Raw genomic sequence first — 22,630 nt, forward strand, 5'->3', positions numbered from 1 at the left:
ATTAACAGAGACATCAAAACACAAAGAATAAATCGTCAGGAGAGAGGGCATGGCACAGGGCGAAAGCAGCCCTTTTATGAGCATAAATTATTGTTATTAACATTGTACTAAAAGCATGTGGTTTTAAGTTAGACTTGCATAAATATAAATAAGAGCACAAGTGGTGGTTTGTTTATGTAAGGACACGAGGCCGCCGGCACCTGTGACTGAGCGGTTCTAGACGCCTCAGTCCGTAACCGCGTCGCTGCTGCGGTCGCAGGTTCGAATCCTGCCTCGGGCATGGATGTGTGTGATGTCATTAGGTTAGTTAGGTTTATGTATAGGGGACTGATGACCTCAGGTGTTAAGTCCCATAGCGCTTAGAGCCATTTGAACCATTTTTTTGACATGAGGCCAAGTGACCAATGCGTTTATGTAAGGAGAACAATGGAGCCATTGATTCAGGGAGAGGTGGTGGCTGACCTTGGTAATGGCAGGTGATGTTGTTTACATAAGAGTCATAAATAACTAGCCCAATACTCTCCTTGCTCCACTATTTATCTGGGCAAGTGCTGGGGATAGATTGCAGCGTAGCTTACAGGTGACTTCATCATTTCTCTGGCTGTAGGTCAAGTAGATATTTTCATAAATGCAAAGGAGTCACTGTTAACGGACCTTGCCGTCGGTGGGGCGGCCTGCGTGCCTCAGTGATACAGATACTCGCACCGTGGGTACAAACACAAGTGCGGGATCTGTTGAGAGGCCAGACAAACGTGTGGTTCCTGAAGAGGGGCAGCAGCTTTTTCAGTAGTTGCAGGGGCAACAGTCTGGATGATTCACTGATCTGGTCTTGTAACACCAAACGAAACAGTGTTGCTCTGCTGGTACTGTGAACATTTGCTAGTTAGTGGAACTAGAGCTGCAATTATGAATAAAACATACACAACAATGGTTGTAAGTAGCCTGTTTAGGTTTTATATTGGTAACGCCACGTAGCGCTCTGTATGAAAATCACTTACTGTGCTGTGTGCAGTCTGTGGCTGGTTGACATTGTTGGAATATTCGCTTGTGTAGTGTTGGGCAGTTGGATGTGAACAGCGCGCAGCGTTGGGCGGTTGGAGGTGAGCCGCCAGCAGTGGTGGATGTGGGGAGAGAGATGCCAGAGTTTTAAGAACGGACGATCTGGGGCTGTGTCCGCCAGAAAAAGGAAATTTGTTTTTACAAATTTCCTTTTTCTTGTTGTTCTCTGTCAAAATATTTCATTTGCTAACTATGCCTATCAGTAGTTAGTGCCTTCAGTAGTTAGAATCTTTTATTTAGCTGGCAATATTGGCGCTCGCTGTACTGCAGTAGCTCGAGCAACGAAGAGTTTTTTGAGGTAAGTGATTCATGAAAGGTATAGGTTATTGTTAGTCAGGGCCATTGTTCTGTGGGGATTATTGAAAGTCAGATTGCGCTGCGCTAAAAATATTGTGTCAGTTTAGTGATCAGAATAATTAAAGAAAGAAATGTCTGAGTACGTTCAGTTTTGCTCAGCTGTTTGAAGAACAAATAACGTAAGAGGTTTACCAACACAGTAATACATAATTTTCTAAGGGGAAGATTCATGGTGTAATATTCTACACTATATTATTTGTTATACATACCGATTTTCGGCTGTTACGCCTTAATCCGATACAAAGAAAAGTATGTGGTACAGTGAAATTTCGTTGGATCAAAGACTTTTAACTAGTGCAAATCTTTGATCCAACAAAATTTCACTACATCACATACTTATCTTTGTACCTGGTGGTGGTGTAACAGCCGAAAATCGGTTCGTCTAACAAATTATAAATATTGTATAATATTTCACCAGTGTTATGTGTGTTTAATTCATAATGTACAAAATATTCTACCAAGAATCGATGGAACAATCAATCAATACAGACGTAATTTTTCCTGAGCGCATGTAGCTCCACTGAAACGTTAAATGTTGATGGCGTTCTGTTGGATAAAATATTCCAGAGGTAAAATAGTCCCCCATTCGGATCTCTGGACGGGGAATACTCAGGAGGATATCATTATTAGGTGAAACAAAACTGGCGGCCTATGGATCCGAGCTTGGAATGTTAGATCCCATAATTGGACAGGAAGACTGGAAAATTTAGAAAGGGAAATGGATAAGTTGAAGTTAGTTGTAGTGGGAATTAGTGAAGTTCGATGGCAAGGGAACCAGGACATCTGGTCAAACTGAATATAGTGTTATAAATACAAAGTCACATAAGGATAATGCAGTAGTGGGTTTAATAACGAATAAGAAAATAGAAAGAAGGGTAAGCTACTATGAACATCATAGTGAACGGGTTACCATATGCAAGATAAACATGAAGCCCACACCTATCACAGTAGTACAAGTTTATATGCCGATTGGATCTGCAGATGATGAACAGACTGAAGAAATGTAAGATGAGATAAAAGAAATTGTTCAGGTAGTTAAGGGACACGAAAATTTAATACTTGTGTGGGTCTGGAATTAGTAGGAATAGTAGGAAAAGGAAGATAATGGAAGATAGTACATGAATATGGACTCGGGGAAAGGAATGACAGAGGTAGCCGCCTGGTAGAATTTTGCACAGAGCATAATTTAATCATCGCTAACACTTGGTTTAATCCTCATAAAAGAATACTGTATACGTGGAAGAGACCTGGAGACACAAGAAAGTTTCAGACTGGTTATATAATCATAAGACACAGATTTCGGAGCCCTATTTTAAATTGTAAGATATTTGCAGGGGAATATGTGGACTCTGACCACAATTTGTTGGTTATAAAGTGTAGATTATAACTGAAGAAATTGCAAAAAGTTAGGAAAGTAAGGAGATGGGATTTGAAGAAGTTGAAAGAACCAGATGTCGTTGAGAATTTCAGAGAGCATTAGGCAACAGTTGATTTGAACATGGGAAGGAAATGCAGTAGAGGACGAATGGGTAGCTTTCATAGATGAAATAGTGAAGGCAGCAAATGATCAACTAGGTAGAAAGACAAGACCTAGTAGAAATTGTTGGGTAACACGGAAGATACTGAGTTTAACTGATGAAAGAAGAAAATATCAAAATCAGCAAACGAAAGAGGAGAAAGGGAATACAAAAATATAAAAAATGAATGTGAATACATAAAATGCAAGAAGTCACTTTTTGAATAATTATTTATTATTCCATGAAGATGTTTTGGAACGTCTTCAGGTTCATCTTCAGATGGTTTTCTGGAAGTTGCATCACTATTTCTAGCATAATTATAATTGCTGGATTGTGACAATATGGGCGGCTTTTTCGTTAGTCCATGTGTATGCTTCCATTTTGATGACCAGTTACGTAACTAATGAGGAGGCACTGAACAGAACCAGGGAGACAAATTTGTGGCATAGTTTGACTAAAAGAAGGTCACATTCTGCAATGTCAAGGGATCACCAATAGAGTATTGGTGAGAAGTGTAAGGGGTAAAATTCGGAGAGGGAGACCGAGAGATGAATAAGGCAATCAGAATCAGAAATATGTTGGTTGCAGTAGTTATTCGGAGATGAAGACGCTTGGCCAGCACAGAGTAACATGTAGAGCTGGATCAAACTAGTATTCGGACTAAAGACCACAACAACAACAATAACGTGTTATTATTTAACGTGTCACTGCTTTTCTGACATGAAAGTAATCTGTGAATATTTATCGTGATGATCGTATTCACTGCATCCTTGTAATGTGGTAAAGTCCTTTAAATTAGTACGGATGTATGTGTTGTGCCATTTCTTCTGCATGCCATTGTTGTCACATGTTTTGTCTTCTAATTTTGTACCTCAGATATCATCAACAAGTTGTGCTAGTCTAAATAAATGATTGTTTTGCGACATATTTCCATCTATTGCATCATCATTCTTGGATAAACGTCGTCCCTAGAAGGTAATTTGCAGGGATCTACAATCAAATTTTTCAGGTCTTTTCACATGCCTATAGCTGTATTAGATAACTTAAATATAACGATTATGTTACCATCTATATCCACTCTAGTGAATCTAGTTCTTTTGTACACTGTCACAACCTCTGTTAGTACAAATTAAATCAGGTTGTAGGACGGTTTTTATGACACTAACAATGTTTAACACTTCATTATCAATTTTGTAATCTTGTAATGAAATTTTCTACTTCCGCTAGTCTGTAGAGAAGGATTAGGTTCTCTGACAACTCCTGCCACTTAAATTTCTAGGTCCTGACGTAAATATTAACTGGGGAGGGGGACGTGTTTCTCCAGATACACTAGTATTCGATTTACTTCTTGTTTGCTGATAATTGTCGATTGCAAGACACGGCGCTGGATGAAATCTGAAGCAGCTTGAGGAAAAGGGGAGGGGGATGGGGCGAGGGAGAGCAGCGGATTGAGACTTCTACCAGGTAATTATTTATTTCAAGTTTCTGCTACCAGTCACTTTTTATTTTATGCTTAACCTAACATAATCCAACGCGTTTAGAACATGTTCTGTTCATCTTCAAAGTTTATACATACATACATAGAGAAATGTTACTTAAAAATAAAGTCTTAAACTACATTAATCTAGAACTCTTTGTCCATTGTTTTTTACTGTAGCTGCTGGTGTGGCATTTGGGGGGAAGGAGGGGGGCAGTGTATATCTAGAAATCGAAGGCAGTGATGTCTTCTGCTGGTTTTCTTCTTTGTTGTTGACTGTGTATATCACAGCCTGTATCGGATGCAGATAGATTTGCATCAGTTATGTGTTACGAAAATTGTGTGAAAGGCTTTTATATGACAGTTGATCACTTACAATTTCATCAACTTGCTGCTTCACTTGCATCACTGGTGTAATGGCGGAGCTGTTGATTGACACTACACTATTGCACATCATGTTTTGTCACTGATTGCCACTGCACAAATTGCTTCGATGTTATACACACAACACAAGATGGCGGACTGTAGCATGTGAGGCTGTATCGATTATCGAGGATTTCTATAGATATTCTTGGTTCTAGTCAATTGTTTACTTTGACATTTCTTGAATCTATTGAGTTAGAACTGGCTTAAGACTGTTGAAGAATTTTGAGTTTTTGAATACGGTTATTTCATTAAGAATGTTATCTCCATGCTTTGTGTTATGTATGAAAATTTCCATTTCTTCCATGATATCCATTCTTTTACGTTTTCCTATTTTGCGTAAAATTTCGAGGTTGTCTTTGATTTTCAAAGGGTGGTCTGTGTCTTTAATGTGAGTTGCTAATGCTGATTTGTTACATCTATCAAGCCTGTAGCAGTCTAAATGTTCTTTGAATCGGGTTCTGAAATTTCTGCCTGTTTGGCCGATATAATATTTATTACATTGGCTGCAGGTAATTTTTTGTGGGAGGAGGGATGCGTTGAGGAGTTTGGTATAGTGGTGTTATCCCACACAGTCACGTTTCACAAAAATAGCCATTATGGCTGAAAATAATTCTACCAGGTAGTTGGAAGCGATGAAGCAGATGTGAACGGCGAAACGGCAGACCTGCACCACGTGTCATTGCTTTTGGTTCTAGTGGCTGGAAATGGGCGCAAGAAGTCCAGATGCATAGCATCGGCTGGCGTGGAAAGTTGGAGCTGCGAGATGAAGATTCAGCTGAGAAGGCGAGAGTGTTGACAATTGTGGAACAGGAAAGGTGGCCTGGTTCCCTTGCTGGCCTCGGCGATGATAGCGATCCACTTTCTGCCGGGACATCTAATTAAAAAAGGAGCAAGTTTAACGTCCTATCGACACCGAGCTTGCTCAGGTGGATAGAGGCGAGAGAGGGAATAGGCCTTGTCGAAGGAACAAGGTCAGCTGTGGTGTGCTACTTCTTGGAATCCATCGCAGAGCTTTCGATGACAGGTTATTTCTGCGGCGTCTTTCAAGCAGAAGCGGCCATAATCGTCGAACATTCTCTCCATTACTGTGGGCGGATCGGAATCGAATGTGCGTCTGAGGATTACGTGTACCCATATCTGTAGCGCTACTAATATTCGCCATGTATAGGAAATACAACTCCCTTATATACAGGAAAGCAATGGGGATGCGGAAGCGCAGTTAAAGCTTGAACAAGAAGAACGCCTCAAAGGAAAGGGAACCTGTATTTCCGATGAAGGCAACTTCCGTTGGTGTAGTACAGTTTTCCACTTGTCTTTTTGTATTTTTTTATGTTTTCAGTATCGGTAAAACAGGCACGACGCAGCAAGGAAGATAGATCTGTAAATACACTGCCTGACAAAAGAATTTACACTCGGAGAAGGGGAGGAGGAAAAAAATTATACTTCACGGGCTGAGATTGTGTGTGACGTTACGGCAGTGATTACAAAATCGAGTCAAATTCATAAAGAATTTGGCAGTGTGAGCCGACTTATTTGTATGACGTTAAACCACCTCTGGCCTGGATGTATGCACTGATAGCGGCTGAGAAGGGCGTCATAAAGCCGTTGCATCTTCTCGTGAGGCAAGCTGATCTAGAACTGTCGCAAGTGGTCGTTAATATCCTTGATACTGCCACTGGGATGAAGTTTTCCAAGTTGGACCCACATATGTTCTGTCGGGGACAGATCTGAGAAACTTGCTGGCCACGAGAGTACCTCTACATCACGCAGACACCTCATAGAGACATGTGACTGTTGGAAAATGGCACTGAGGTACTGTCGAATGTTAGATAAAACATGAGGACGCAGCACGTCCGTGACGTAGCGTTGTACCGCCAGAGTTCCCTCTATCACTAAGTACTATGATTTGAAGTCATGTCCGATGTCTCCACATACACTACGTGATAAAAAGTATCCGGACATCCCCAAAGACATACGTTTTTCATATTACGTGCATGGTGTTGCCACCTACTGCCAGGTACTCCATATCAGCGACCTCAGTAGTCATTAGACATCGCGAGAGAGCGGACTGGGGCTCTCCGCGGAACTCACGGACTTCGAACGTGGTCAGGTGATTGGGCGTCACTTGTGTCGTGAGTCTGTACGCGAGATTTCCACACTCATAAACATCCCTAGGTCCACTGTTTCCGATGCGACAGTGAAGTGGAAACGTGAAGTGACACGTACAGCACGAAAGCTTACAGGCCGACCTCGTTTGTTGACTGGCAGAGACCGCCGACAGCTGAAGAGAGTCGTAATGTGTAATAGGCAGACATCTATCCAGACCATCAAACAGGAATTCCAAACTGCATCAGGATCCACTGCGAGTACTATGACAGTTAGGCGGAGGTGAGAGAACTTGGATTTCATGGTCGGGAGGCTGCTCATAAGCCACACATCACGCTGGTAAATGGCACACGACGCCTCGCTTGGTGTAAGGAGCGTAAACATTGGACGATTGAACACTGGAAAAACATTGTGTGGAGTGACGAATCACGGTACACTATGTAGCGATCCGATGGCAGGGTTTGGGTATGGCAAATGCCCCGTGTACGTCATCTACCAGCGTGTGTAGTGCCAACAGTAAAATTCGGAGGCGGTGGCGATGTGGTCGTGTTTTCCATGGAGGGGGCTTGCACCCCTTGTTGTTTTGCATGTCACTATCACAGCATAGCCCTACATTGATGATTTAAGCATCTTCTTGCTTCCCACTGTTGAAGAGCAATTCGGGGATGGCGATTGCATCTTTCAACACGACGGGGCATCTGTTCATAATGCACGGCCTGTTTCGAAGTGGTTACACGACATTCACATCCCTGAAATGGACTGGCCTGCACAGAGTCCTGACCTGAATCCTATAGAACATCTGTGGGATGTTTTGGAACGCCGACTTCGTGCCAGGTTTCACCGACCGACGGCGATACTTCTCCTCAGTCCAGCACTCCGTGAAGAATGGGCTGCCATTCCCCAAGAAACTTTCCAGCACCTGATTGAAAGTATGCCTGCGAGAGTGGAAGCTGTCATCAAGGCTAAGGGTGGACCAACATCATATTGAATTCCAGCATTACCGGTGAATTGCGTCACGAACTTGTTAGTCATTTTCAGCCAGGTGTCCGGATACTTTTGATCACATATTGTATCATGGCGTCAGGAATAACACCACTGTGCCTCTCCAAACCACGAAAAGAATCCGACCCCTTCCTAGGTCGCCACCATATGCACCAACGATGGTGATATAGGGCATGTGCAGAACTGCGATTCATCGCTGGAAACAATGCGACGAATTCATCTGCAGTCCATACTTCCCGGCCACAATACCACTCTAAGCTGAGCCCTCTATGTTGTGGTGGTGCCTGCAGCCTACGTCTTTGGCGGTGTTTTCCTGTTCCACCTATTGCTAGTGTCTGAACAACGGTGTGGGATGACAGAAGTTGGGGGGAGTCTTTTGGATGGCAGGCACCAAACGCAGATGTTAAGAGGTTGCGATATGGTGATCCTTCCTTGTGGTGTTCAGCTGTGGTCTACCAGAATTTTGACGACAAGTATATTTGTATGTGCCCTCACGTTCCCATACAGTCCAACATTTGGGCACTCAAACGTCAGAGTGCCCAACAACTCCGGATGTTACACGAGTCATTCAACTGCCCAAATGGAGACCCACAACGGGACCCCCTCAATCGGTGTCAGCTGCTCATAACGCTGTCTCACATGAGTACGTGGCATCTATGAGTCCTTCAGTGATTATTTACCACCTGATGCTGTTCACGACCCTTATATACCTTACCAGGCCAGGTAACAACACTAAACACCAACAACACTAGTGTACTCTGGTGGCAGATCAATTACATATCCGACGATGGAATGTACGTGTACGAAGTTACAGTGATATCAGACCAAATCTTCTTGGTGCTTCACATGTTTGTGAGACAGCGTATTAATTATCCTTTAAAATTTAATCCAGATTCCATTATGCTTCGTTAGGCTTGAAGGTAAGTACGTTAGTGGAACATATATGAACCAGCGTCCGCCTGCTTAGCTGGGTGGTAACGTGCTCGCCTCCCATGCAAGCGGGCCCGGGTTCGATTCCTAGCCGGGTTGGAGATTTTCTCCGCTCGTGGACTGGGTGTTGTGTTGTCCTCATTTCATCCTCATCATCGGCGCGCAAGACGCCCAAAGTGGCGTCGAATGAAATAAGACTTGCACCTGGCGGCCGAACTTCCCCGAATAGGGGCCTCCCTGTTAACGATGCCATACGTTCATTTCCATATGAACCAGCTTCGTTTTGGTGATAAGGGTTTAGTGATTGCCGTTAAGTTAAAAAAAAACTTAAGCAACGAATGGAAGAATGGAATACAGCAATTTTGAAAATAAGACTGATAATCTCTTACGATGGGACTGAAATATCGAAAAGAAAATAGCACAAATTAACGTCATAGATCCAGTTGACAAGATTCTGTGTTCAAGGCAGTTGAAGACAGAGTTTGGAAGGGTAGTTAAGGAAATGAGAAGGAGTGTATAAATATTCTGGAGTGTGTTGCTAAACTAAGTGAGGTTTTCAGAATTAAGCCTTCGAAGTGTCCGAGAAGGAAAGTTTACAACCATAGATACCACAGACTATAAATCAGCACCACTACTGTTCACAAATTGTTTTTCGTATTCATTTATGACCGGAGTTGGGATGCCAGCCTTACACAGGCGTTGCGGAAGAAAACATGTTCGTCGTGGATTGTCTCGGGGCTACCAGCACAGATTTTTGTCCTTGACGAGAGACAAGTGTCTCGAACGATTTGCAACGATGGTTTCTCGAACACGCTCCACCTTCACTGGTGTTATAGCAGTCGCACGAATGTTCCTATGTGATTCCTTTGTCACCATCGTAGGACCTTCACTCTACTGTATATGTGCCATTTGTGCACAAGTGACGTTGACAAAGCTCGTTTTCCATCATGTAGTTTTCACATTATCAGATACACTGCTTTCCGTGGTGATTCATTTCTTCATCGCACACGCGCATTCGGCATAGATGTGGACGTGGTATTCTGAGGTAGCTCTGGGGAAATTCTGTCATACTCTGTGTATTCTCACATCTTCCACATTAAAATCGTAAAACCTTCTTGAACGAGACTTGTACAATACTTGCTTTCGATGAAAGAGTTACACAGTACGTGAACTTTCCTGAGTCGATCCTTTACCAATTCAGCCGCGAGCGAAATGCATTCCTTCTTCATGCACACTCATGTTCAGAAATAAACAGAACTCCTTGAACGACTGGAGATAGGGCGTTTATATTCACAGGACATGTACATTAGGATGTTCTACAGAAATGATTAGAAAATGAGTCACTTCAAATGGCTCTGAGCACTATGGGACTTAACATCTATGGTCATCAGTCCCCTAGAACTTAGAACTACTTAAACCTAACTAACCTAAGGACATCACACAACACCCAGTCATCACGAGGCAGAGAAAATCCCTGACCCCGTCGGGAATCGAACCCGGGCGCGGGAACACTACCGCACGACCACGAGTTGCGGACTGAGTCACTTCGGTTCAACATGTGTCATCCGCCATCGGTCCTGATAACTTGTTCCATGCGTGAAGGAATCGACACGTATAAGGCGCGAATGCCATCCATGCTGTATTCACCTGGTTCCAAAATTCATATGTGGTGGTTGGCAGTTGGCCACAGCGCTGCACCCACCCTTTGACCATATCGCTCACATTTTCGATTGGCGACAAGTCTGGTGATCTGGCGGGCCAGAGCGAAAGGCTGACATTCTGTGACACCAAGAAGGCACGTGTTCATGTAGCAACATGTGGCCCTGTGTTGTCTTGCTGAAAAATGGCGTCTCGAGTGTTGTGCAGAAGGGGAATGTCTACCGGTCGCAGGTTGTCATTCACATAGGTCACAGTGCCCTGGACACGCACCATAAGGCCTTGAGTTGGCGCCGTGTGTCGTCTGCGAATGCACTAACTGTGATGCCGCTCCCCCTGTCTGTGGCGAACTAAAACGAGGCCATCATTTTCAAAAAAACAGAAGGTGGACTCGTCCTAAAACACTATCTGATGCCACTCATGTCCCCAGTGACGTCGTTACATACACCATTGCCGTCTGGCATGTTTCTGCACACTCGTCAAAGCTAGGTGGATTCGTAGACGACGCGCATGTAACCCATTGCCGTAATGAATGGCGACGGATTGGCACCCCTGACAGTGTGCGACGCGTTACACTGTTACGCCAGAGCCGAGGAGGACGCAGATCTGTCCTGCAATGCCATTCGGATGAGGTGTAGATTTTCTCGGGGGTGATCTGGCTGGTACGACCCAACTCGTCGTTTTCTATCGGCCTTCCGTGAGCCATTCTGCACACACCCGTCTCACACGAGCAGCAGTTTCCCGGATTGAAACATTCTCCCATGCCACTAACGCGTCTTCTTGTAAACCCACTGATTTGATGGTACGGTTATCGCATACGTCCACGAGGCATCCTGCACATCTGCACAAGTGACACTCAAGGCACCTTCGGTTTATAGCGCATTTTACCGGTAGGTGGTGTTGCGCCGCGATGTCGATGAAGACTTTAAGCCCGATGGCCGACATGGTTCAAATGCTACTCATTTCTGCAGAACATACTAATGTTCATGTCCTGTGAATATGGACGTCCTATCTCTAATGTTCTATTTCTTCTGAACATGACTGTACATCTGCCAAATCAGCGTACATAGTATGACAGATTGTGAAATACGTCCTGAAGACTATCAATCTTATAGCTTGTGGCACTTCTGAGATCAGATGGCCTGTCAAAGTGTTGGTGGACGTAATATCCCGTCACTGTTGGCTTTCCCCGCAGACGCGACACAGGGACGTAATACTGGACATGCTGAGTCCGGGCCGCGACTACGTCATCACGCTGCGGCCACTCTGGCTGGAGCCCGCTGTCGCCCGCCTCTCCAGCGACGACGCAGACATAGACGGCGCTTCCGACGCTACGGTGGCCGTCTTCAGAGACGCAACGCTGCCTGGTGAGTAAGACGCCGCTTGTGACCGCTTTGCGATAGGAAGCTGAGCAGTTCTCGGTCTGGCGCAAAGCTGGCGTTGATGTTAAGGAAGTTTGTTTTTGTTGTGTTCATACACTGTCTCCTAGAGATCAGAAATGACCACTCTGTACTCGCTTTAAATTCCCCATTGGTCCTATAACGTCATCTGCGAACTCCCCGTCTCCGTGCGCTCGGAGACTTAATTCATCAGTTTCCGCCTCTGCCCTTTACCAGAAAATCATCAGTAGAGTCTGTTGTTGGGTACAAATGGATTCTACCCGCATAGAATACACGAGTGCGCAAGTATAACCGCGGACTCAGGGCATCCCTGCTACATACACAACAGCTGGACGTTGCAGCGCCACACCTCTCTTTATGTTATTATGTAAACATACCCCAGTAAACGTGGTACTTAACACACAGCCGCGCGGGATTCGACGAGCGGTCTATGGCGCTGCAGTCATGGACTGTGCGACTGGTCCCGGAGGAGGTTCGAGTCCTCCCTCGGGCATGGGTGTGTGTGTTTGTCCTTAGGGTAATGTAGATTAAGTAGTGTGTAAGCTTAGGGACTGATGACCTTAGCAGTTAAGTCCCATAAGATTTCACACACATTTTAACATTTTTTGAACTTAACAGACAGTTGACGTAGCCTTTCAATCAGGTAAGTACACTGATAAACCAAAATATTATGACCACTGCCCACTGCTACGTTGGGTGCCGGCTGGTGGCGTTGCTGGCACGTGACTCGGTGACAAAAGTATGTAACCAGAGCAGACACGGCAGGAGATCACCCTAGCGCAAATATGGACTGCATATGGGGAAATTTATTGAGATAAGCCACTTTGAAAAAGGGCAGATTATTATTATACAGAGCCTGTGAACTGTGATGTGCATCTACGGAAAGAGGTAGGACAGTGAAACTGCCACGAAGCGCAAAATGGTTGGACGTCCACGGCTCTACACAGAATGTGGGGTTCGGAGGATCATCTGCTCTATGAAGTGGGGTAGATTGTGCTCTGTGGGATCTCTGCCGAAAGAGCACAACGCTGATGAACGCACATGTGTTTCGGAGCACACTGTTTATCGTACATTGTCCAACACGGAGCTCCGCAGCAAACCACTCCTATGTGCTCACATGTTGACCCAACGATATCGTCAATTACGATTGCAATGGGCACGGGACCATCGGAACTCGACCTTCGAACACTGGAAACGTATCGGCTCTTCGGGAGAATCACATTTGCGCTACACTGGGTCTATGGTCGTTTCTAAAAACGTGGCTCGAAACATGCAGCACGTCACGGACACACGCTGGTGGGAGCAGAATTGTGCTATCGGAGACATTTTGCTTGCTTGCTTGGGACCTGTGGTAGTAATCGATGACAACTGCTATACACCTTCATCCCCTCATACTTGATGTCTTCTCCGACGGCGATGTCATTTTTCAGCAGAATAATTGTCCGTGTTTCGGAGTCAGAACAGTGCAACAGTGGTTTGAGGAGCGTTATAGTCAAATCACATTGATATCTAGGCAACCAAATTCGCCCGATGTCAATCCCATTGAACCCATCTGGGTCGCTATGGGGCGCCACCACCGCGTACGCAAATCAGCGGCCCGTTATTGACGCGAATTCCATGACTTTTGCGTACATCTAACGCGACATACTTCCACAAACCTATTATCAAGCTGTCGGATCCCTGATACGCAGAATCACTGATGTATTTCGTTCCAAAGACGCACAAACACGCTATTAAGCAGGTGGTCATAATGTTTTGGCTCATCAATGTATAGTAATTCAACTTGATAGTTTCAAACTCCTCACCAGTTCCATAAAGGTTCTATGCGTTCCCAAAAAGTAACAACTGGAGATCATCTCTACGCTTTCCTCTAACTATCGATCGCCGACACAATTCAAACTTCAATAACTCCAAAATACTCAACAAGACTTGATTATAAAAAAAACAATGTTCTCTTTATGAAGTTATATTTAAATTCAAATTATTATTGCAACATATGCATTCACTTTAGAAAATCACTTGCATCGATGTATTTTATCATAGATTAAGTTTTACATTAACATCGATGTTAGTCGTGTGAGATCAAGACTAGAACTAACTAATTATCTTTACATGTTCAATTTACAAAATTGATCGTCTACTGTAATGTTTGTTAAAGACAATTGAATGTACACTACTGGCCATTAAAATTGCTACACCAAGAAGAAAGATGATAAATGGATATTCATTGGACAAATATATTATACTACAACTGACATGTGATTACATTTTCACGCAATTTGGGTGCATAGATCCTGAGAAATCAGTACCCAGAACAACCACCTCTGGCCCTAATAACGAATTTGATACGCCTGGGCATTGAGTCAAACAGAGCTTGGACGGCGTGTACAGGTGCCTATGCAGCTTCAACACGATACCACAGTTCATCAAGAGTAGTAACTGGCGTATTGTGACGAGCCAGTTACTCGGCCACCATTGACCAGACGTTTTCAATTGGTGAGAGATCTGGAGAATGTGCTGGCCAGGGCAGCATCCAGAAAGGCCCGTACAGGACCTGCAACATGTGGTCGTGCATTCTCCTGCTGAAATGTAGAATTTCGCAGGGATCGACTGGAGGGTAGAACCACGGGTAGTAACACATCTGAAATGTAACGTCCACTGTTCAAAGTGCCGTCAATGCGAACAAAAGGTGACCGAGACGTGTAGCCAATGGCATCCCATACCATCACGCCGGGTGTTACGTCAGTATGGCGATGACGAATACATGCTTCCAATGTGCGTTCACCGCGATGTCGCCAAACACGGATGCGACCATCATGATGCTGTAAACAGAACCTGGATTCACCCGAAAAAATGAGGTTTTGCCATTCGTGCACCCAGGTTGGTCGTTGAGTACACCATCGCAGGCGCTCCTGTCTGTGATGCAGCGTCAAGGGTAACCGCAGCCATGGTCTCCGAGCTGATAGTCCATGCTGCTGCAAACCTCGTCGAACTGTTCGTGCAGATGGTTGTAGTCTTGCAAACGTCCCCATCTGTTGACTCAGGGATCGAGACGTTGCTGAACGATCCGTTACAGCCATGCGGATAAGATGCCCGTCATCTCGACCGTTGGGATCCAGCACAGCGTTCCGCATTACCCTCCTGAACCCACCGATTCCATATTCTGCTAACAGTCATTGGATCTCGACCAACGCGAGCAGCAATGTTGCGTTGCGATAAACCGCAATCTCGATAGGCTACAATCCGACCTTTATCAAAATCGGAAACGTGACGGTACGCATTTCTGCTCCTTACACGAGCATCACAACAACGTTTGACCAGGCAACGCCGGTCAACTGCTGTTTGTGTATGAGAAATCGGTTGGAAACTTTCCTCATGTCAGCACGTTGTAGGTGTCGCCACCGGCGCCAACCTTGTGTGAATGCTCTGAAAAGTTAATCATTTGCATATCACAGCATCTTCTTCCTGTCGGTTAAATTTCGCGTCTGTAGCACGTCATCTTCTTGGTGTAGCAATTTTAATGGCCAGTAGTGTATTTAATGGTATGTAAATCAGAGGGCGATGACACACGCTGGCAGAATTTTCTTCCACACGATGGCCTTCGCTTTTTGAACTTTTAAATATACTAATCCAAACTTTACAATAACACAAATTGCACTGACAATAATGCTACTAAATATTTAACGTCATACACGTATAACACATATAGAGTACTATTACCTGCCAACTGACCTCTAGGAGACATGATGGAACTGTCTAGATATTCGGTTACACTAAAACATGACTTCTTCTTTCTCTTGTGCCTTTGGCCAACATCGACGCGCAGGGTCAGCATGGTTATTGGCGGAATTGGCATTCTTAGTTTAAGGGGCGGCCGGATGCCTTTCTTATCACCACCCTGTTACCCCCTTGGGACGCAGTATGCGTATCCCGACTGTCTACGTGTACTGTTGTTCATGTGACACTGGGCGAAAGTTTTCTAAATGTTGGCGAATCGTGTAACTGAGGCTGGACCTGGATTCCAGCCCAGCACTCGCCCTGTGATATGTGGGAAACTGCCGAAGAACCGCATCCAGGCTGGCCTACACACTAATCTTCATCGTTAATCCGCCGGGCGGACCCAGTCAAGGGCTGGCGCACCCTCCTGTCCCAGAAGTGGCGCTGTAACACACACAGCTATCCATTCGGATTATAGTTGGGCGTGACGATTATTATATACTAATACAATGTCTGATCGGTCAGCAGTGACTGTTGCTCTGTTTATATACACACACTGAAGAGCCAAAGAAACTGGTACAACTACCTAACATCGTGTAGGGCACTCGGAGCAGTACTGTGTATTGACATGAGCAATCCTGATATACAATGTCTGTACTGTACATATTTCGATCAGCCCTAATCAAATGGAGTTGTACACGTTGACGGAACTTACAGGCATGGTTTTCGTGTATGGACAAGCAAGTGGAAGCAGCAGAGAAGCTGAAAGGTTGTATAGGACCAAATATTTGTGCAGAAGACATCATGCTCACACCACGTTTCCAACGATTAAATGGAACAGGCTGTGGGTCAACAGAACAGCGACCGAAGAGGATGAGCTTGGATTTCATAGTTGAAAAATTGCGGAACTTCACACGCTGAACTACGAAATCCTTGCTTGAATAGGACCAGCCCTGCTTGTGGAGCAGTGAAACGCGTGCCTGAATCTCGGTCCGACCAAGCACTGTTTCATTCTGCTTTTAACCTAGCCTTCACCTCTGAACGCTATGAAGATCCGCAAGGACCAACCAGTGGTTGGGATTCCACGTTTAGCCGTAGAGTCCTTTCTCTGGTAGGATTAACGGGGTGGGTTAGGGACGCGCAAGTCGCCGACTTCGCGTCCAACTGAAAGACTTTCTCAGGCCTTTGAGTCGCAAGGGTTATTACTGCTACGGAAGACTACAATACCTAGCGTCCTTCTTCCGATTTTGCAACTAAGTTACTGACTTTGTAATGGTCTCCGAAATGCAGTACACATTTTCCACATAATGAGAGACATAAGCATCTCAGTTGGCTTGAACACAATTGAAGCAGGGGCGTTGAAGCAGCATTTATCGACGGGGCTACGGTACAAGGTGCACTGCCTTAAACACGCATTTGCCATTGGAGCAGCTTATTGTTATGTACTTCCCGTAGTACATATGCACGTAACGAGTATGAAGTTGGTAGGTTCTCACTGTCAAAGAAAGAAAGGGCGGGCAACAGATTCCGAAACTGAGCTGAATGAATCTACTGAAGATAAATTGAACTTCTGCTTTAATTCGTCTGCAAGAACAGCTGTCGCGTATTAGGATCAAAATACAGTGACAACAGTGACATCTATCGGTGACGTGGAGAAAGTTGGAGCCGAGACGCGTGTTCGTACATATTGCGCAATACCTGAGTCAAAAGTTTACTTGATTTGCGAACTGTTTTTGTTTGCACGGTTTTTAGGCGGTTTTTTAGTATTTCGGTAAAATGGGTAAATTTTAATACCGTACAAAAATAAAGTTACTTTTTTTGAGAGTTTCCCCTTTCTGGAAAAAGATTTGTCAGGAGAATGTTCCTTCTTTATTGACACTAACTAAACAGGCTTGGTTACCGTCACGTACAGGAAATTGGCTACACCGCAATAGAAATCGTTCTGTTTTCTTGAGTTTTCGAAGTGTAATTCCATGATAACAGTGCAAAGACATTTCAGGTTGAGCTACCGAAACTGATCCTCAGAGTGGATGAAACATTCGCAGATGGTACTGACAGTTTGTAGACACAGGATGTGTATTTAAAGAGAAGAGTCCAGACCGCCATCGTGTTTCTGCCGAAAATGTCGCACGAATTGAAACTGCATTCCATGAAGTGCTACAAAATCAACTCAACATGCCAGTCGGGAGTTACAGCTGCCTACAACAACAATTTGGTATGCTTTAAGAGGTCGGTTGATTACGAAGCCGTACAAGTTACAGGCTCTACGTCGTGATGACAAACGAAAACATGTATTTTCTGACGAGCTTCAGAATGCTACTGACAATGATAAAACTTTCGCAAAATGCATCATGTTCAGGGACAATGTGACTTTCACCTTAGTGGGAAAGTAACGAACAGAATGTTCGATTTTGGGTCCTACAGAACCCACATGCACGCAGTGAACATTACAAGATTTACTCAAAGTCAGTGTTGTTTTTTGCGAAATCCCACTCATCTGTTTGTGGCCGTTCTACATCGATGGATTCACTGGTAACACCGAGCGAGGTGGGGCAGTGGTTAGCACACTGGACTCGCATTCGGGAGCACGACGGTTCAATCCCGCGTCCGGCCATCCTGATTTAGGTTTTCCGTGATTTCCCTAAATCGCTCCAGGCAAATACCGGGATGGTTCCTTTGAAAAGGCACGGCCGGCTTCCTTCCCCATCGTTCCCTAATCCGATGAGACCGATGACCTCGCTGTTTGGTCTCCTCCCCCAAACAACCCGTATCAACCGAACGGTTAACGATCTTGTTATGTGACAAAACTGGTTGTTTCCGAGACTGAACGAGGACAACTTCATTTTTCAACACGCGACAGCCCACTCCTTGGAGTCGCCAAGTTCGTGAATATCTGGATGAAACGCTAACGAGTCACTGGATTGGTCGTCCTACAGCCGGCGACTTCGGACATCTCAGCTGACGCCCTGTGACTTCTTCCTGTGGGGTTTCATTAACGACAACATTTATGCACCAACACTACCACAGAACCCAGAAGAGTTGAAGAATCGGATCTATACTGCCAGTTCATCAGTGACAGTGGGCATGCTTACCTGTGTATGGGAGGAATTCGAGTATCGCTGTGATATTGTTATTGTCACTGATCGAGGACATAACTGAACGTCTGTAATCTGAGCTTGAGAGATTCATAAACATGTATCCCAAACTTCATAGATGTATGTCTTACAGTTTAATAAATATATGCACCCAGTCCATTCCCTGTAAAAACAGCGCACACCATTATGAAGCCACCACCTGCTTAGTGCCTAGTTGACAACCTGGGTCGATGGCTTCAATAGGGTCTGCACTACACCCGAAACCTGCCGTCCGGTTTTACCAACTGAAATCGTGACTCATCTGACCAGGCCAAGGTTTTCCAGTCGTTCAGGGTTCAACCTATATGGTCACGAGTCCAGGAAAGGTGCTTCAGCTGATGTCGCACTGTTAACAAAGGCACTCACGTCGGTCATCTGCTGCCTTAGCCTGTTAACGCCACACTTCGCCACACGGTCTTCGTGCGTCCCACATTTATTTTTGCGGTTATTCCACGCAGTATTGGTTCTCTATTAGAACTGACAGCTCTTCGCAAACACCACTGCTCTCGGTCGCCAAGGACGGCCGTCGGCCATTTCGTTGGCCGTGGTGGGAGGTAATGCCTGGAAGGTGGTATTCTCGATACAATCTTGACACTGTGGATCTCGGAATATTGAATTCCTTAACGATTTCTACATCTACATCTACATGGATACTCTGCAAATTACATTCAAGTGCCTGGCAGAGGGTTCATCGAACCACCTTCACAATTCTCTATTATTCCAATCTCGTATAGAGCGTGCAAAAACTGAAAACCTATATCTTCCTGTACGAGCTCTGATTTCCCTTATTTTATCGTGGTGATTGTTCCTCCCTATGTAAGTCGGTGTCAACAAAATATTTTCGCATCCGGAGGAGAAAGTTGGTGATTGGAATGTCGTGAGAAGATTCTGTCGCAACGAAAAACGCCTTTCTTTAAATGATTTCCAGCCCAAATCCTGTATAATTTCTGTGACACTCTCTCCCATATTTCGCGATAATACAAAACGTACTGCCTTTCTTTGAACTTTTTCGATGTACTCCGTCAGTCCTACCTGGTAAGGATCCTACACCGCGCAGCAAACGCAGTCTTTGGTTAGCCTTCCCCACAACATTTTCTAGGTGTTCCTACCAATTTAAGTTGTTCGTAATTGTAATACCTAGGTATTTAGTTGGATTTGCGGCTTTTAGATTAGACTGATTTATCGTGTAACCGAAGTTTAACGAATTCCTTTTAGCACTCATGTGGATGACCTCACACTTTTCGTTATTTAGGGTCAATTGCCACTTTTAGCACCATTCAGATGTCTTTTCTAAATCGTTTTGCATTTTGTTTTGATCTTCTGATGATTTTATTAGTCGATAAACGACAGCGTTATCTGCAAACAACCGAAGACGGCTGCTCAGATTGTCTCCAAAATCGTTTATATAGATAAGGAACAGCAAAGGGCCTATAACAGTACCTTGCGGAACGCCAGAAATTTTTCTGTTTTACTCAATGACTTTCCGACGATTACTACGAACTGTGACCTCTCTGATAGGAAATCACAAATCCAGTTACATAACTGAGACGATATTCCATATGCACGGAATTTGCCAGGTTTCGAGACAAAGTTTCGTTGTGGAAACTGTTATAGGCATCTCGCATTGAAGTCCGTGCTAAATTTCGAGCTTCTGTAAAAGATCGCCAATCTTGGGGATTTTGCGTCTCAAATGGAAGGTCCCATGCATCTAGCTCCAATTACCATTGCGCGTTCAATGTCTGTTAATTCCCTTCGTGCGGCTCTAACCACGTCGGAAACCTTACCACATGAACCACCTCGATGCAAATGACAGATCCGGCAGTGGTACTGCCCTTTATACTTCGTGTGGGCGATTCTACCGTCATCTGTATATGAACATATCGCTCTCCCGTGGCTTGTGTAACCTCAGTGTATTATTGTCTCTCCAAGCTTATTTGTTTGTTACTACCGTTGTTTCACGTTTTTGGAATCCAATGTTAGTCGCGAGAAGCACTGCCGCGGGCCGCAGTTTGACGACCATTGAACTAAAGGCTATACGGTTCCCCAAGCTACGCTGCAAACCCCCCTGAAAATTCGTTTAGTAGTTTTGGAGATCAGCTTGTTCAAAGAGAAACCAACAGACACGACGGTTTTTCAGGTTCAGTTATTACTATAGAGATACAGCTTAGCTGAGTCATCCTGCATATTTTTCACAAACCGCATTATGGCCTGAGGCGGAGAATGCTTCAAGTATCACTGTTATTGCTCTGTTTCCTGTCTTATTCGCGAATGATGCGCTGGAAGCCTCTGTGTTCACTGAACCATATGTCTGTGAGAGGAAGTAATATGCTGCATGACTTTTATTGAAGAGCGAGTTATCATAATTTTAAATATAAACCTGTCCCTTGTGCACAACGCTCCACTTATTAGCGTCTGCCACTGGAGTCTGATGAGCGCATTAGTAATGGTCATGCGCTTACTAATGAACCTGCGCAAAACGTGTTACTCTTATTTGGACGTTCAGTATCTCTTCCATTAAACTGCCTGGCAAAGCATCCAGGCGGACGAGAAATGCATAAGACTCACTCAAACTATGGCTCTGTAAGGTAGAGATTCCTTGGGATTCTTCTGATGACTGTCTCACAAGTAACTACCGCAGATAGTTTCCGTGTGTCGCTCCAGTTTAAGTCGCTTGAGCGTATACTCCAAGATACTTACTTATAGAGACTCATTCCAAAGACTGAATGCCAAACGTATAATCGAACAGTAATTCGCTTTTCAGGTTTTTTTGTACGCAGTACGCTGCTGTATTGGCTGAAATTAGAGTCAACTGCCAATCTCTGCAAGGAGTGTCAATAGTGTGTTTCGTTCCACTTATCTGCCGTTACAACTTCACTATATACGAGGTCTGTTCAAAAAAATTCCGAAACATTCGTAATTTCGCACCATTGGTGTAATGGAGCGAAATGCGGTTGGCATCCCTGCACATCCTGTGTTTTAATGTGTAACTGCCGGAAGTTTCATTATTGTACCTTTGTTAGTTATTTTTCAGTGTTGTATTGAGTAGAACGCTGTGTCGCATAGTTTGCGGATTTCGAGAGGATAGAGCTAGAGGAGCAACTCGTTTGCACTAACTTTTGATGAAACTCGAGGAACTCTTTACAGAGACGCAGCAAATGATCCAGGAAGCCTACGGTCATGAGTGCTTAAGCCGTACTCGTTGCGAATGGCCGGACAGAAGTTAAAGATGACCATCGTTCACGACGCCTTTCGACGGCTACCGATGACGCTCTCGTCAGGAACATCAACGAAATGCAGGTGCCAATCGAAGACTGACTGTTCGAGAGATTGTAGAAGAATGTGACATTGCAGTTGGATCATGTCATGAAATCCTGACACAGCATTTTGGAATGCATCGTATTACCGCAAATTTCGTCCCACGGCTCATGAGTCAAGACCAGAAAGACCTTCGCCTCACAATCTGTGAAGCGCTTTTGGAGCGCGCAAATGAGAACGAGATGTTCCTTAAGAGAATCATAAGCGATTATGAGACATGCTGTAAGTAGCCTGTTTGTATGTTGGCAGCGCTATAGACTGTGTTAATATCGCTGACAGTGCTCTGTGCCCTCGGCAAGAGATTCTGTGGTTGGACGGACTAACAGACAGCGAGTGGATAGGGAAGTGTATGGACATGATTTTCTTCGTGGAGACTGTTTGTAGGACACGCAATGTAAAGTGAGATGAAATGATGTGTTTATAAGAAAATATGCAAGGAAATGTATGTGATGGATGGTTGATAATGCTTGGGCAGTGGAATTATTGACAACTATATAATTTTTGGAACTGGATGTCACAGGAATAAGGTAAAAT

The 22,630-nt window shown here is 44.5% G+C and overlaps 1 protein-coding gene across 1 annotated transcript in view; it reads left to right on the top strand.

The window, feature by feature from the left end:
• The window catches only part of LOC124788508 (macrophage colony-stimulating factor 1 receptor-like), a 335,265-nt gene that overhangs the window by 120,915 nt on the left and 191,720 nt on the right, over window positions 1–22,630 (top strand). The window contains exon 5 of the mRNA XM_047255777.1: window positions 11,726–11,897. Coding sequence (XP_047111733.1) covers window positions 11,726–11,897 — 172 coding nt within the window. The remainder of the gene's footprint in view (window positions 1–11,725; window positions 11,898–22,630) is intronic.

Source organism: Schistocerca piceifrons, chromosome 3 (genome assembly GCF_021461385.2).
Source record: "Schistocerca piceifrons isolate TAMUIC-IGC-003096 chromosome 3, iqSchPice1.1, whole genome shotgun sequence".
Taxonomy (NCBI): Eukaryota; Metazoa; Arthropoda; class Insecta; order Orthoptera; family Acrididae; genus Schistocerca; species Schistocerca piceifrons.